Source organism: Mobula birostris, chromosome 10, assembly GCF_030028105.1.
Source record: "Mobula birostris isolate sMobBir1 chromosome 10, sMobBir1.hap1, whole genome shotgun sequence".
Taxonomy (NCBI): Eukaryota; Metazoa; Chordata; class Chondrichthyes; order Myliobatiformes; family Myliobatidae; genus Mobula; species Mobula birostris.
In genome coordinates, this window is record NC_092379.1 from 141,550,152 (window position 1) to 141,563,346 (window position 13,195).

The following is a 13,195-nucleotide window of genomic DNA, read 5'->3' on the forward strand; positions in this document are numbered from 1 at the left end:
TAATATGATAGCATTCACCCTGCAGTTTGAGAGGCAGAAGATATAGTCCAAAGTATCTGTATTACAGAGGAGTAAAGGACATTACAGATGCACAAGAGAGGAGCAGCCAAAGTTGGTTGAAAGGGGACACTAGCACCGATGATGCTAGAACAACAATGGCTGGAGTTTCTGGGGACAAATCAAAAGGCAGGGGATAGATACATCTCAAAGATGAAGACATATTCTAAGAGAAGCTGAGGCAAATATGGGCCAGTCAAAACAGCATTAAAGCAAAAGAGGGGGCTGCAATATAGCAAAAATAATGTTAGAGGGTTGGGAGGCTTTTGAAAAAAACAACAGAAGGCAACTAAGGAGAGAAAAGATGAAATATGAAGGGAAGCTAGTTAATAATATAAAAGAGGATACAGAAAGTTCTTTTTCAAGTATATAAAGTGAAAAAGAGAGATGAGAATTGATTTCAGATCACTGGAAAATTACGCTGGAGAGGTAGTAATGGGGGGGGGCAAAGAAATGACGGAGGAACTTAACAAGTATTTTGCATCACTCTTCACTATGGCAGGCACTAGCAGTATGCCAGAGGTTCAGGAATGACAGGAGGCAGAAGTGAGTGAAGTTGTCATTGCTATGGAGAAGGTGCTCGGGAAACTAAAAGGTCTGAAGATAGATAAATCATCTGGACCATATGCACCACAGGATTCTGAAAGAGGAGCAGCTGAAGAGATTGTGGAGGCATTAGTAATATTCTTTCAAGAATCACCAGATTCTGGAATGGTTTGTGAGGATTGCAAAATTGCAAATGTCACTCCACTCTTTAAGAAGGGAGGGTGGCAGAAGAAAGCAAATTATAGGCCAGTTAGCCTGATTTCAGTGATTGAGAAGATATTAGAGTTCATTAGTAAGGATGAAGTTTTGGGATACTTAAATAAGGGCCCATGGCATTACAAGAAAGATCCTTGTATGAAGAGAAGATTGGCTGATTGGGATTGGCAGGAGGCAAAGAGTGGAAATAAAATGGGCCTTTTCTGGTTGGCTGCAGTGACGTTTCACAGGGGCCGCTGTTGAGACCACTTCTTTGCACATTATACCTCAATGATTTGGATAATGGAGTTGCTGATGGCCTTGTGGTCATATTTGCAGACAATACAAAGGTAGGTGGAGGGGCAAGGAGTTCTGAGTTCCTCCAGCATTTTGTGTTTCATTGAGGAAGCAGGGAGTCTGCAGAAGGACTTAGACAGAATGGGAGAATAGGAAGAGAGGTAGCAGACAGCTCATGAACTTTAGTAGCAAGAATAAGGGTGTAAACTATCTTCCAAACAAGGAGAAAATTCAAAACTCGGAGGTGCAAAGGGGCTTGCAAATCCTCATGCAGTATTCCTTAAATGTTAACTTCCAGATTGAGTCAGTGGTAAAGAAGACAAATGCAATGTAAGTATTCATTTCGAGAGGGTGAGAATATAAGAGCAAAGATGTAATTCTGAAGCTTTATGAGGCATTTGTCAGACTGCACTTGGAATATTGTGAGAAGTTTTGGGCCCTTATTTAAGAAAATATGTGATATCATTTGGAGGGGGTCCAGAGGGAGTTCACAAGAATGAATGCTGGAAAGAAAGGATGAACTTATGAGGAGAATTTGATGGCTCTGGGACTGTACTCACCGGAGTTTAGCAAGATGAGGGGGATCAAACCTATTGAATATTGAAAAGCCTGGATGGAATGGATGTAGGGAGGACGTATCCTGCAGTTGGTGAGTCTCAGACCAGATGGCACAGCCTCAGAATAGAGGATTAATTTACAATAGGTTTCTAAGCAACATGTCTCAGGGATGTGTGAGGAAACAGAGGACCCAGGGAAAAATCACTATGATTAAATTGGCTTCATTAAGCCTGCTTTGATTATAAACTCAACCAAATATGACATCTTTAATGAAAGCTAATAAATATTGAAAAGCCTGGATCGAGTGGATGTGGAAATAATATTTCCTATAGTGGGGGAAGTCTAGGACCAGAGGGCACAGGCTCAGAGCAGTAGGACGCCCCTTTAGAACAGAGATGAGGGGGAATTTCTTTAGCCAAAGGGTGGTGAATCTGTGGAATCCATTAGCACAGATGGCTGTGGAGGCCAAGTTATTGTGTGTGTAACCCTTGGGCTCGGCCAGCACATGTTCATCTTGGGGAAGACAACTTCTGGCCCAGCCAAACTGAGAAATCTCATTTCTGTGGATGCTGCGTGATGTGTTGCCCGGTTACAAATCCGCACCGCAAAATATCAGACAGTACACCATATGCAATTAAATGATTGAACTTTACGAATCTTAATCTGAATAAAGGGTTAGTAAGAAAATAAAAAGAAAAAGGGCCCATTTTAAGGAAAAAGTCAAAAGTGCATGTTGGAGCTCACAAATACGGCCATTCATCAACCATCGACCTCCTCCGAGCGTCGCCGACCTTCGGACCCTCGCTCCCGGTCCACTCCATCCGGTGGTCTACCAGCTCCCTCCACACGTCTGCCTTCTTCCTCTCTCTCTGCCAAAAGACTACGAAAATCTCTCTTCCAGACTCACAAGAAAGAACAATATTTCTCTCACTGGATAGTCCCCACACTCTAAAGCCCCGTTATCTCTAGTCATAACCCAAAGATTGCTGCTACAGAGAAACCATTACATTCACAGTGAAACCTTACAGAGAGGACATTACATTAGCAGTGAAACCTTACAGTATGTTACATGTATATTTAAAGTGGCGGTTGATAGGTTCTTCATTTGTCAGAATGTCAATGGTTATGGGGAGAAGCCAAAGCAGTTGTGATGGGCTGAATAGCTTAATTCTGCACCAAAGTCTTATGGTCTAAGTAACTGATCTGCACCTGAAACTGCAGAGAGATGTGGAGACAGCTTAGCACTTCATGGAAACCAGCCTCCCTTCCATGGACTTGGTCTCCACCTGCCCCTTCCTCCCTAATGTAGCCAACATAATGAAAGACCCCACACATCTCAAGCATTGTCTTTTCCCCCTTTTCATTCAGCAGAGAATACAAAAGTGTGCAAGCACATACCAGAGAAAGGATATCTTGTATGATACGACGGACTCTTGTATTTACAATCTACATCATTATGACCACTTGGATTTTGTCTGGGTCTCCTGTTTCCTCACACATTCAAAGGTATGCAGATCGAGATCCAAGATTGTTTAATATCATTTCCAGTACACAATTGAAAGGAGAATGAAATAATTGCTACTCTGGATCCAATGCAGCACAAAAACAAACACAACAGTTAGAACCGTTAGTAGGTTAGTATGGTTACTAGGTTAATTGGTTACGCGGGTGTAATTAGGTGGCATGGGCTTATTGGGCCGGAAGGGCATGTTACTGTAAATCTAAAAAATAAACTAAAAATGTATAATAAAATGAGATTAATGTGGGGCTAGTGTAAATGAGTGAGTGATGGTCAACATAGATTTAATGGGCCAAAGGGTGCTCCCTCTCTCTCTCCATCTTTCTCTCTCTATCTCTTTCTGTCTTGCTGCCTCTCTTTGTCTCTCTTTGTCCTACCTCTGTCTCTTTCTCTCTCTCTCTCCCCCCATATATAAATATATATATATATATATATATATCCCCATGTGATTGACCCTCCTATACATGGGTCCATGGTAACGTGTCATGGTAACATGGCCAAGTCTCCCTTCAACCTTCTCTAAAGTCATAGTCATAGAGCAACACAGCATGGATACAGGCTCTGCAGCCCAGCCAGTCCATGCTGACTACAGTGCCCATCCAGCGTATCCCATTTTCCTGTCTTTATCCCTTGTCCCTCTAAGCCTCACCTCTCCACCTACCCATGCAACTGGTGATGTGAGCCACCACTTCCTATGGCAGTTCATTCCATATACTCCGTATGGAAACATTGACCCTCAAGTCCCCTTTAAACCTTTCCCCTCTGACTCTGAACCTACATCCCTCCAGTTTTGGACTTGCCTACCCAGGGGAAAGGACTGTTGATATCCACCTTATTCATGCCTCTCATTATTTGAAACACTTCTACAAGGTCACCCCTCATTCTCCTATGCCCCAAGGAGTAAAACCCTTGCCTGACCAACCTGTCAGACACAGAATCACTTTATCGCCAGTATGTGAAACATACCAGAATTGATTGTAGTTCAGTGCTAAGCATAATACACAGGACAATACCATAACAGACAACACAATAGCAACCAACAAATTATAAGACAATAGTGCAACCAACAATTGACAGAATGGTCACATGTACAAAAATCAATGATCAAACTTAAAAAATATGAACATATAAACAGACTCAATACTTATCAACAGAACAAGGAGAGCAGGAAAGTCCATTTCGTGGATGTTGTGCAGTCAGGGTATTACGCCTGTGTCAGTTTAGTTAAGAAGCTGAATAGGTACAGGAAAGAAGCTTCGGAGATGATGTGCAGTCCTGATGGTGATGAGCTTGTAGCATCTTTATCCCTGATGACAATTTGGTGAAGAGGTGACTGCTAGGGTGGGTGGAGTCAGCAGTCATAATTTCAGCTCTTTTCTTTGCTCTGTCAATAGTTGACAGCCAACGATCTTCTCTGCTGGGTGGACGACCCGTTAAATCTCAGGTCCTCTCGTCCAGGGAACAGCCTAGTAAATCTTTTCTGCACTCTTTCCAGTTTAACCATGTCTTTTATAGAACAAAGAGACCAACGGAGATAATCCAAAGCCTATTGGACAGGCACAACACACATAAAAAGCTGGAGAAACTCTAGTTTCAAGACTCAGGAATATTTAATGTCAGTTCCAGTACATAACAGTAAAAGAGAATGAAATAATTGTCACCCTGGAAGGAAGTTACAACTTAGTCTGCTCCGTCATGGGCACACCCTCCCCAGCCAGCATCAAAGACATTTTCAAAAGCCAATGCCTCAAAAAGGTGGCATCCATCAGTAAGGACCCTCATCACCCAGGACATGTCCTCTTTTCATTACTACCATAAAGAAGGAGGTATAGGAGCCTGAAGCCACACACTCAATGGTTTAGGAAATGCTCCTTGTTACATTTTGTAACTGCAACACATAAAAACTAATTGAAAACAAACAAGCGAGCTGAGAATGCAAAATCTAACTTTGTTCTTAGTTTAAGTGAGGCACAAACATATAATGTGATGGCATCATGATGTATGCAATTCATTTATTTTTACATACAGTGCTGTGCAAAAGTCTTAGCGTACACACGCACATGTATATCCCCTTCTCTGCCACCTGTGCCACACCCCTCTCCTGGAACTCCATCCTTGCCATTCCCAACATCTTTTGCCCCACTAGATTTACAAATTGGCTCTCTGCTCCAAGTTGACAAATACAGTACTGTGGAAAAGTCTTGGGCATCCAGCTATATATATGTGTCTATGACTTTTGCACTGTACGGTATAACCCATAATGAATTATTTAAATGAACAAGAAACAATATATTTACAATATTACTCAAATGCTACTGAAATATTAAATAAACTACATTTCTTCCCCACTGCCCACAGATTCATGAATGGGCAATGAACCAATGTACATTACCTGACTATTTTTGCTTTCTTTTTGTACAACTTATTTAGTTATATAACACACATAGTATATATATATGTGTGTGTATATTTCTTATTGTAATTTATATTTTTAAAAATTATCTGTTGCAATGCACTGCTGTTGCAGAACAATGTATTTCATGACATTTGCCAGTGATACAAAATCTGATTCTGATTTGATGCAGCACAAAAAACGCCATAAGTATAATTACATCAGCCAGCTTATACACATAGATTGATTGTATGTCGATAAAGTGATGCCAGGCACAGAAGTGTCTGTACATAAGGCGACTGACAGGAAATGATAAAGTAGTGATGGTTCGGGATGTGTAGGGTTGGGTTAGTTAGTGGAGGTGTTGATCAGCCTTAATGCTTGGGGTAACTGTTTCAGCCGGAAGTTGCTGATATGGGGAAAGTCATCAGTCCTGACAAACAATCTCTGCAAAAAATAGTTGGCTCATCATTCCCCTCCATAGATGCTGCCTGACCTACTGAGTTCCTCCAGCATTTTGTATGTTCGTATTGCTCCAGATATCCAGCATCTGCAGAATCTCTTGTGTTTATCCATTGGAACGGCAGTCTATTCCAATGGACCTTGAGTTATTTGTAGCGCAGTGATGCTGATTGATTTTAAGCCTGCAACCTTCAAATACATTTTATTTGACATCCAGATGTGTTTCTTTTTAAAAAGAAATATCAACCTGCAGTAGCATTCCAGTGGCGCTAGGTGGCTCTGCGCAGCTTCTCCAACATCCCGCAGTGCAATGCCTGGTACCCAAACCCCGAAAGTCAAACCCGCAGCCTGGAGCCGACTGGATCCAGTTCGTTCTCTCTCACCTTCACTTGCATTATCCAGGCGCAAAAGAGTAGGGATGGGCAGGTTTGGCGCTTAACACGTGAGGTGGCTCTTCTTGTGCAGGGAATGAGGTGGGTGCCTGGTCAACAGTTAAAACCGCAGTTCTGCTGAGATCATGATTTTTTTTGGGGGGGGCAGAGAGGGCGGGCGGAGTAATCAGATCTTCGTTATTTTTAACTCCTCTCTTTCCAATCCTTGCCGTATATGCATGGAAACCAACTCATTACATTCCTTCGTTTTTGGAAGCCGGGTACAACACAGATATTTTATTTTAATTGTGAGATGTCCCTCTTAAGTTATGTAAACAGAGCAGAGAAATAATTTTTAAAAAAGCACGAGACTCTGCAGATGCTGGAAATCTAAAGTAACAAACAACATACTGGAGGAACTCAGCAGGTCAGGCAGCATCAATGGAAATGAATAAACAGTCGACATTTTCGGGACGAGACTCTTCATCAGGAAATTTAAAAAAAAACTGGATCCCATGCAACAGGAACACAAGAGAACAGCTGGGAAATTGAGCGATTGTACTATCTCTCTCTCCCTCTCTCTCTCTCTCTTTCTCTTCTCTCTCTCTCTGCTCTCTCCCCTCTCTCTCTCCTCTTTCCCTCCCTTTCCCTCTCACTCTCACTCTCCCCTCCCTCTGTCTCTCCTTTCTCTCTCTCCTTGCCGTCTCCCTCCCTCCCTTGTCCTCTCTCTCCCTCTGTCCATCCCTTCCTTCTCTCTCATTTCTCCCTCTCTCCCCCTCTCTCTCCTCTATGTCCCATCTCCCTCTCTCCCCCTCTCCTCTCTCTCCCTTTCTCTTTATGCTGGCATCTTGCCCCTACCATTCCAGTCCTATCTTGAAGGGCCTTGGCCCAAAACAGCCACTGTTTATTCATGCCCACATATGTTGCCTGAATTTCTACAACATTTCGAGTGCTGCTCCTCTTCTCTCTCCCTGATCACCCTCCCATCCCCTCTTTCTCTCTCTCCCTTCCTCTCTGTCCCTCCCTTTCTCTCCCTCCCTCTCTCTCCCCTTCCTCTCTCTCCCTCCTTTTCTCTCCTCCCTCTCTCCTCTCTCTCCCTCCCTTCCTCCCTCTCTCCCTCCCTGTCTCTCCCCTCCTCTCTCTCCCTCCCTTTCTCTCCCTCCCTCTCTCCCCCCCTCCCTTTCTCTCCCTCCCTCTCTCCCTCTCTCTCTCTCCCTTTCTCTCTTCTCTGTCTCCCTCTCCCCTCTCTCTCTCTCCCACGCCCTGTCTCCCGTCCCCCTCTGCCTCTCTCCTCCTCGCTCCCTCTGCCCCCCCTCACTTTTTTATCCTGGCACCTTCTCACTTCCTTCTCAGTCCTGAAGAAGGGTCTCAGTTTATATATTTCCATAGATACTGCCTGACCTGCTGAGTTCCTCCAGCATTTTGTGCGTTCCTCCCCTTCCTCTCTCTCTGTCTCTCTCTCTCGCTCATCTCTCATCTTCTCATCCTCTGCCCCCCCCCCCACACACACACACACCAGCCCACCCCGCCCCCTTCGCTCTCAACACAAAAATAACTTGATGCAAATATTGCCGCATATCTCACTGAATTTCTCAGGAAGGTCGCTCCGCTGACGAGCACCTCTGCACCTATGTACAGGTAGGGGGAAGTAGGGTTCCACGGGATATTCCTCTCACCCGGTGCCATGTGCTTCATTCAGGCGCATCATCAATAATTTATTTCATTTAATGGCGCTCTTGTACTTCCGTCCTCTCTCTTCTCTCTCTCTCCCCCCCTCTCTCTCTCTCTCTTCCCACCCTATCCCCCCTCTCTCTCTCTCTCTCTCTCTCTCTCTCTGTCTCTCTCTCTCTCTCTCTCTCTCTCTCTCTCTCTCTCTCTCCCCTCTCTTTCTCTCGAAAGCCTGCGATCACTATGTGAGCGAGGGACCCGCAGAAGATGCTGGCCGTGAACTACAACTTGCGTTTCTTTGAATTATTCACCCTTCCTTGTGTCCGTGTCCGTGTGCGCGCTTTCTTGAAGCGTCAGTCTGGGTCTGATGTTGTTTCGAATCTCCGAGCACGTTCCTATTGCGGGCGAACCAAAAACTGATCGCTCTATTCAGACTAACGCCAACTGCAGATGTAAGATGTTCTCTGTCACCGCGCAGACTTCAACTGTGCCATAATATTGCATTCATTGTAAAGAGAGAGAGGCAAGATGTATGGAGAACTTCCACATCATTAATATGGTGAATTTGTTTTAAATTGTTTCGAAAAGGTAGTTGTGATGGTTATTTGTTAATAAGCGGAATTAAAATCAGATCTGCTACCGATAAGGATTACCACAGGAATTTAAATGTTGGATTAAGCAGCATTTGCAAACGCTCGGAGGAGGTTTGCAGAGAGGTTCCTGGGGATTCTCGGCATCATCGTGCTGAATTTCGCTCCGCCAGCGGTAGCCGGTGGACACCGAGGCTCGGCGGCGCCGGAGATCGGTTCTCTGTGAATGTAGTCTTTAGATGGGACGCGGATTTCCTCGGGGTTCCGTGCCCCTCAGCAGTGCGGTCCGGCCACGTCCCGCTAACCTCCCGCACGCTTGCTGTTCCCCGCCTCACCTACCAACAGGCGCTCTCAGGCCAGCGGTGGCCGGCTGATATTTTTTTCTTTGCCGCTCTTATGCCTTGTTTCCTGAGCTTTTCGGCTCTGAAGCTGCAGAAGAGATTGCATTGAAACACTGGATACCCGCAGTGGGAGAGGAGGTAATTTCAAACTTTGACTGGGGTTTGCGATACGGTTACACAGTCGCGGTAGTGTGACAAAACTGGAATTAGTGCAAGGATGTGTAAATCTCACTCGCTGTTATTCCCGATTTTACCCACCCTTTTCCTTGTATTCGCCCCTTCACACTTTCTATCTCGCACGCACTAGCAGTCATCACACTTTAACCGATTAGGGTAACTTTCCCGAATCTCTTATCACGCTTTTCTCTCTATTCTGGTCCCCTCTCTCATTCCCCGTCCCTTCCTTTTCGTTTCCCCTCTCTCCTCTTCCCGGTTATCTTATCGCTGTCTCTGTCCATCCCACCCTACCCCCTCTTCAGCTTCCCCTCTCGCACGCTTCATCTTCTCTCTCTCCGGCATTCCTCCCTCACTCCTCCACGTCTCGTTGCTTTCTTTATCAGTGTTTTCCTCCCTCTTTTCTCTCCCTTCTCTCTCGTTCACTCATCTCTCTCTACTCCCTTAACCGGCTATCTTAATCGATTCTCTTCTTTTGGTCTCCTTTCTCTTACTCTCTTCTTCCCTCCCCATCTCTCCCCTTACCTCCCCCTGTTCTCCCCTCTCTCACCTTCTGACTGTCCCTTCTCACTCCCTTTCCCTCTTCTCCCCCTCACTCTCCCTTCTCTCCCCTTTCCTGCTTCCCTCCCGTTTGCTTCCCTTCTCTTACCCTCTTACCCCTTCTCTTCCCCCTTTCTGCCCCTTCTCTTCCACCCTCCCTTCCCACTCTCTTCCCCTCATCCCCCTCACTCTTTCCTTTTCTTTCCCCTTCTCTCTCTACCTCCCTAATTTTCCCTCTCTTCTCCTCTCCTTCCTCCCACCCTTCTCCCACTCTCTCTCCCCCTCTCTCCCCCACTTTTCTCACGGTCTCCCCGTTCTCTCTTTAGCCTGTCTTCCTTCCTTCTCTCTATCCCTTTTCTCTCCACCACCCCCTGGCGCCCCACCCCACCATTCCCCCCTCCCTTTCCCCGGGTGTGTACATCTCTGAGTGTCCCCACTGTCCGCGTTCTCTTTTCAGGTGGATGGTGCGAAGATGTTGCTTTTTGTCGTGCTGGCTCTCACGGTGCCCCCCGCCACGCTGTCCGCTGACCCGGGCACGAAGGAGATATGCTCCGTCTGCTCCTGCACTCCGGTCGAGCACATCCTCTACATCTCCTGCGAGAGGATCTCCATGTACAGACCAAATCAGCTCAAGCCACCGGCTGCCAACTTCTACCACCTCAACCTGCAGAACAACCTGCTCGTCTCCTTGGCGCCGTATTCCTTCGCCAACTTCACCAACGCGATCTCCCTTCAGCTGGGGAACAACAAGCTGCAGGAGATCGAGGCGGGGGCTTTCCGGGGGCTCAGCGGCCTCAAACAGTTACACCTGAACAACAACGAGTTACAGGTCCTACGGGCCGATATCTTCCAGGGTTTGGAGAATCTGGAGTATCTCCAGACCGACTACAACCTGATCAAGTCCATCGAGCGCGGGGCCTTTAACAGAATGCACAGACTCAAAGTCCTCATTCTGAATGACAACCTCATCTCATGGCTGCCGGAGAACATCTTTCGCTTTGCCTCTCTGACGCACCTGGACCTCAGGGGCAACAGGTTGCAAAACATCCCCTACATTGGCGTGCTGGAGCACATCGGGAGGATAGTGGAGTTTCAGCTGGAGGATAATCCCTGGAATTGCTCCTGTGACCTCGTTCCCCTGACCTCCTGGTTGGACAACATGCCTTACCACCTGTACATCGGGGAGGCCATGTGCGAGATGCCTGCCAACCTGTACGGCAAGCTGCTGAAAGAAGTGACAAAGCGGGACCTCTGCCCGGAGGAGGGGAGCACTGGCTTCGAGCCCACTCTCCCTCCACCCCTACAGTTGGTCCCCAGGGGAACGAGCAGGACCACCCTTCCCACAATGTCGCCCAGGGCCACCAACTCGTCGCGGAGGTCGCAGTCGGGCATCGCGTCGGGCAAGTTCCTCTCCAGCAGTCGTAACTACAGCCAGATCACTTCCTTGCATCCCAAGGTGACTCCTCAGGTACTGTGCCCGGCGCCATGTGTCTGCCAGAACCAACTCTCTGAACTGGGCATGAGCATCAGCTGCCAAGAAAAGGGGATTGAGGACGTGTCGGCCTTAATGGGCCGACCTCCCGGTGCCAGGAAGCTTTTCCTGAACGGTAACTACATCATCGATATAGAGCCCTCCGACTTGGCGGACTACGAAGGGTTGGATTTGTTGCACTTGGGGAACAACAAAATCTCTGTCCTTCAGAAGGGTACTTTCCGTAACCTGACCAACTTGAGGAGGTTGTACCTGAATGGTAATCAGCTGGCCAAGATCTGCCAGGAGATGTTCATTGGCTTGGAGAACCTGCAATACCTCTTCCTGGAGTACAACATGATCAAAGAAGTGGTGGCGGGTACGTTTGAGTCGTTGTCCAATCTCCAGCTGCTTTACCTGAACGATAACCAACTGAAAAGTTTGCCCGCCTACGCCTTCGCCGGCGTCCCGCTCGCCCGCCTCAACCTGAGGAACAATCACTTCATGTACCTCCCGGTGAGCGGGGTCCTAGACCAGCTCAGGTCCCTGACACAGATCGACCTGGAGGGTAACCCATGGGACTGCACATGCGACCTGGTGGCTCTAAAACTCTGGGTGGAGAAGCTTCTCCAGGGCACCCTGGTCAGGGAGGTAAAGTGCGTGACGCCGGTCAAATTCGCCAGTGCGGACCTGAGGACCCTGAAGAGCGAAGTCCTCTGTCCTCGCCTGTTGAACAAGCCTGTCGTTTTGACCCCCAGCCCGAAATCCCCGGCGGCGTCCAAATCCACGCCCTTGAACTTGGCCAAAAGTTCTCCAGGGGGTCCGGTCCCTCTCTCCATCCTTATCCTCAGCATCCTAGTCGTGCTGATCCTCACAGTCTTCGTTGCGTTTTGCCTGCTGGTGTTTGTCCTCCAGCGACACAAGAAAACCAACCCCAAGCAAGAGGGGGGCAACGGCGAGTGCGGGTTGATGCAAGCGCATCTCAGCAAGGCGGAAAGCACTCTGAGCTCCGTGCCCCAGACCATAGAACAAATGACCAAGAACTACCCTGGGAGTGCCCGAAGCTCCGAGCACGGGCTGTCCTTCGGCGACTCCCAGGGACAAACTATCTTCCTGAGGAACATCTCGGAGAAGGAGAAGGAAGCCGCGCGCACCGACGTCAAGAAAAGGCTCAGCACCATCGAAGAACTGGATGAGCTGCTGCCGCCAAGGGACTCCCATTTGCTTTACCGGGATATCACGGAAGGCAAGCGAGAAATAAACAGCTTGGGTGTCGGTGGCTTCGAGCTGCAGTATCCGGAGAAGCAGCATGAGGGGAAAAAACTGAAGAAATCTCTCTTGGGGAACACACACCCGAAGATGGTTGTGGAATTAAGAAAGGGGGAGTATTTCGAACTGAAAGCTAAACTTCAGGGTTCTCCTGACTACCTGCAGGTCTTGGAGGAACAAACAGCCCTCAGTCAGATATAGAGAAAGGTCTGCTACAATATAAGTTGTTTTTTTTAAAGAAATAATATTTGGAAAAGTGCCTTTTATTTACTGGACTTTTCAGACTCCTGAGATCTGGATGGAAAGATGGAGCGGGTCGCACTATCGCTTTGTCACAACTTGCTCTGCAGAGGTTTTTTTTAAACAAGCTGCAGGATATCTCTGTTAAAAAAAAATCAACCCCTCCCAAACAGTCAAGCACCAAGAAGCTGTAAGGCGGACTAGCTACACAATCAATGGTAACAGGATTTTTTTATATGAATCCAATTACGATTTCAGTCATTTCAGACGCGCTCCGCCTAGGTGGAGTTGGTCAGACACCTTATTTTAGAATGAAATATTTTGTTCTCTTTTGGGGGGTTTTATTTTAATTTCCCGCCCTCCTCCCCGAGGGATTTTTGTTTTGCTATTTGTGTACCGGCCTGAATTATTCTCATCCAATAGCCAATGCTTTAACACGTGCTACATCGACCTGTCCTTTGCATGGGGAGCTAAGATGTGCTTTTTTTTTTGCAAGAGAGCGGTG

The 13,195-nt window shown here is 47.1% G+C and overlaps 1 protein-coding gene across 1 annotated transcript; it reads left to right on the plus strand.

Annotated features, from left to right (window-relative positions):
• Nucleotides 1-10,182: 10,182 nt before the first annotated feature.
• slitrk4 (SLIT and NTRK-like family, member 4) lies at nt 10,183-12,651 on the plus strand. Its single transcript, XM_072271327.1, has one exon. The coding sequence runs from the start codon at nt 10,183-10,185 to the stop codon at nt 12,649-12,651; it is 2,469 nt and encodes an 822-aa protein (XP_072127428.1).
• The last annotated feature ends 544 nt before the right edge of the window (nt 12,652-13,195 follow it).

Bases quoted from the DNA above. Each gene is read 5' to 3' on its own strand.
- slitrk4 (XM_072271327.1), top strand. From the start codon at position 10,183: ATGTTGCTTTTTGTCGTGCTGGCTCTCACGGTGCCCCCCGCCACGCTG.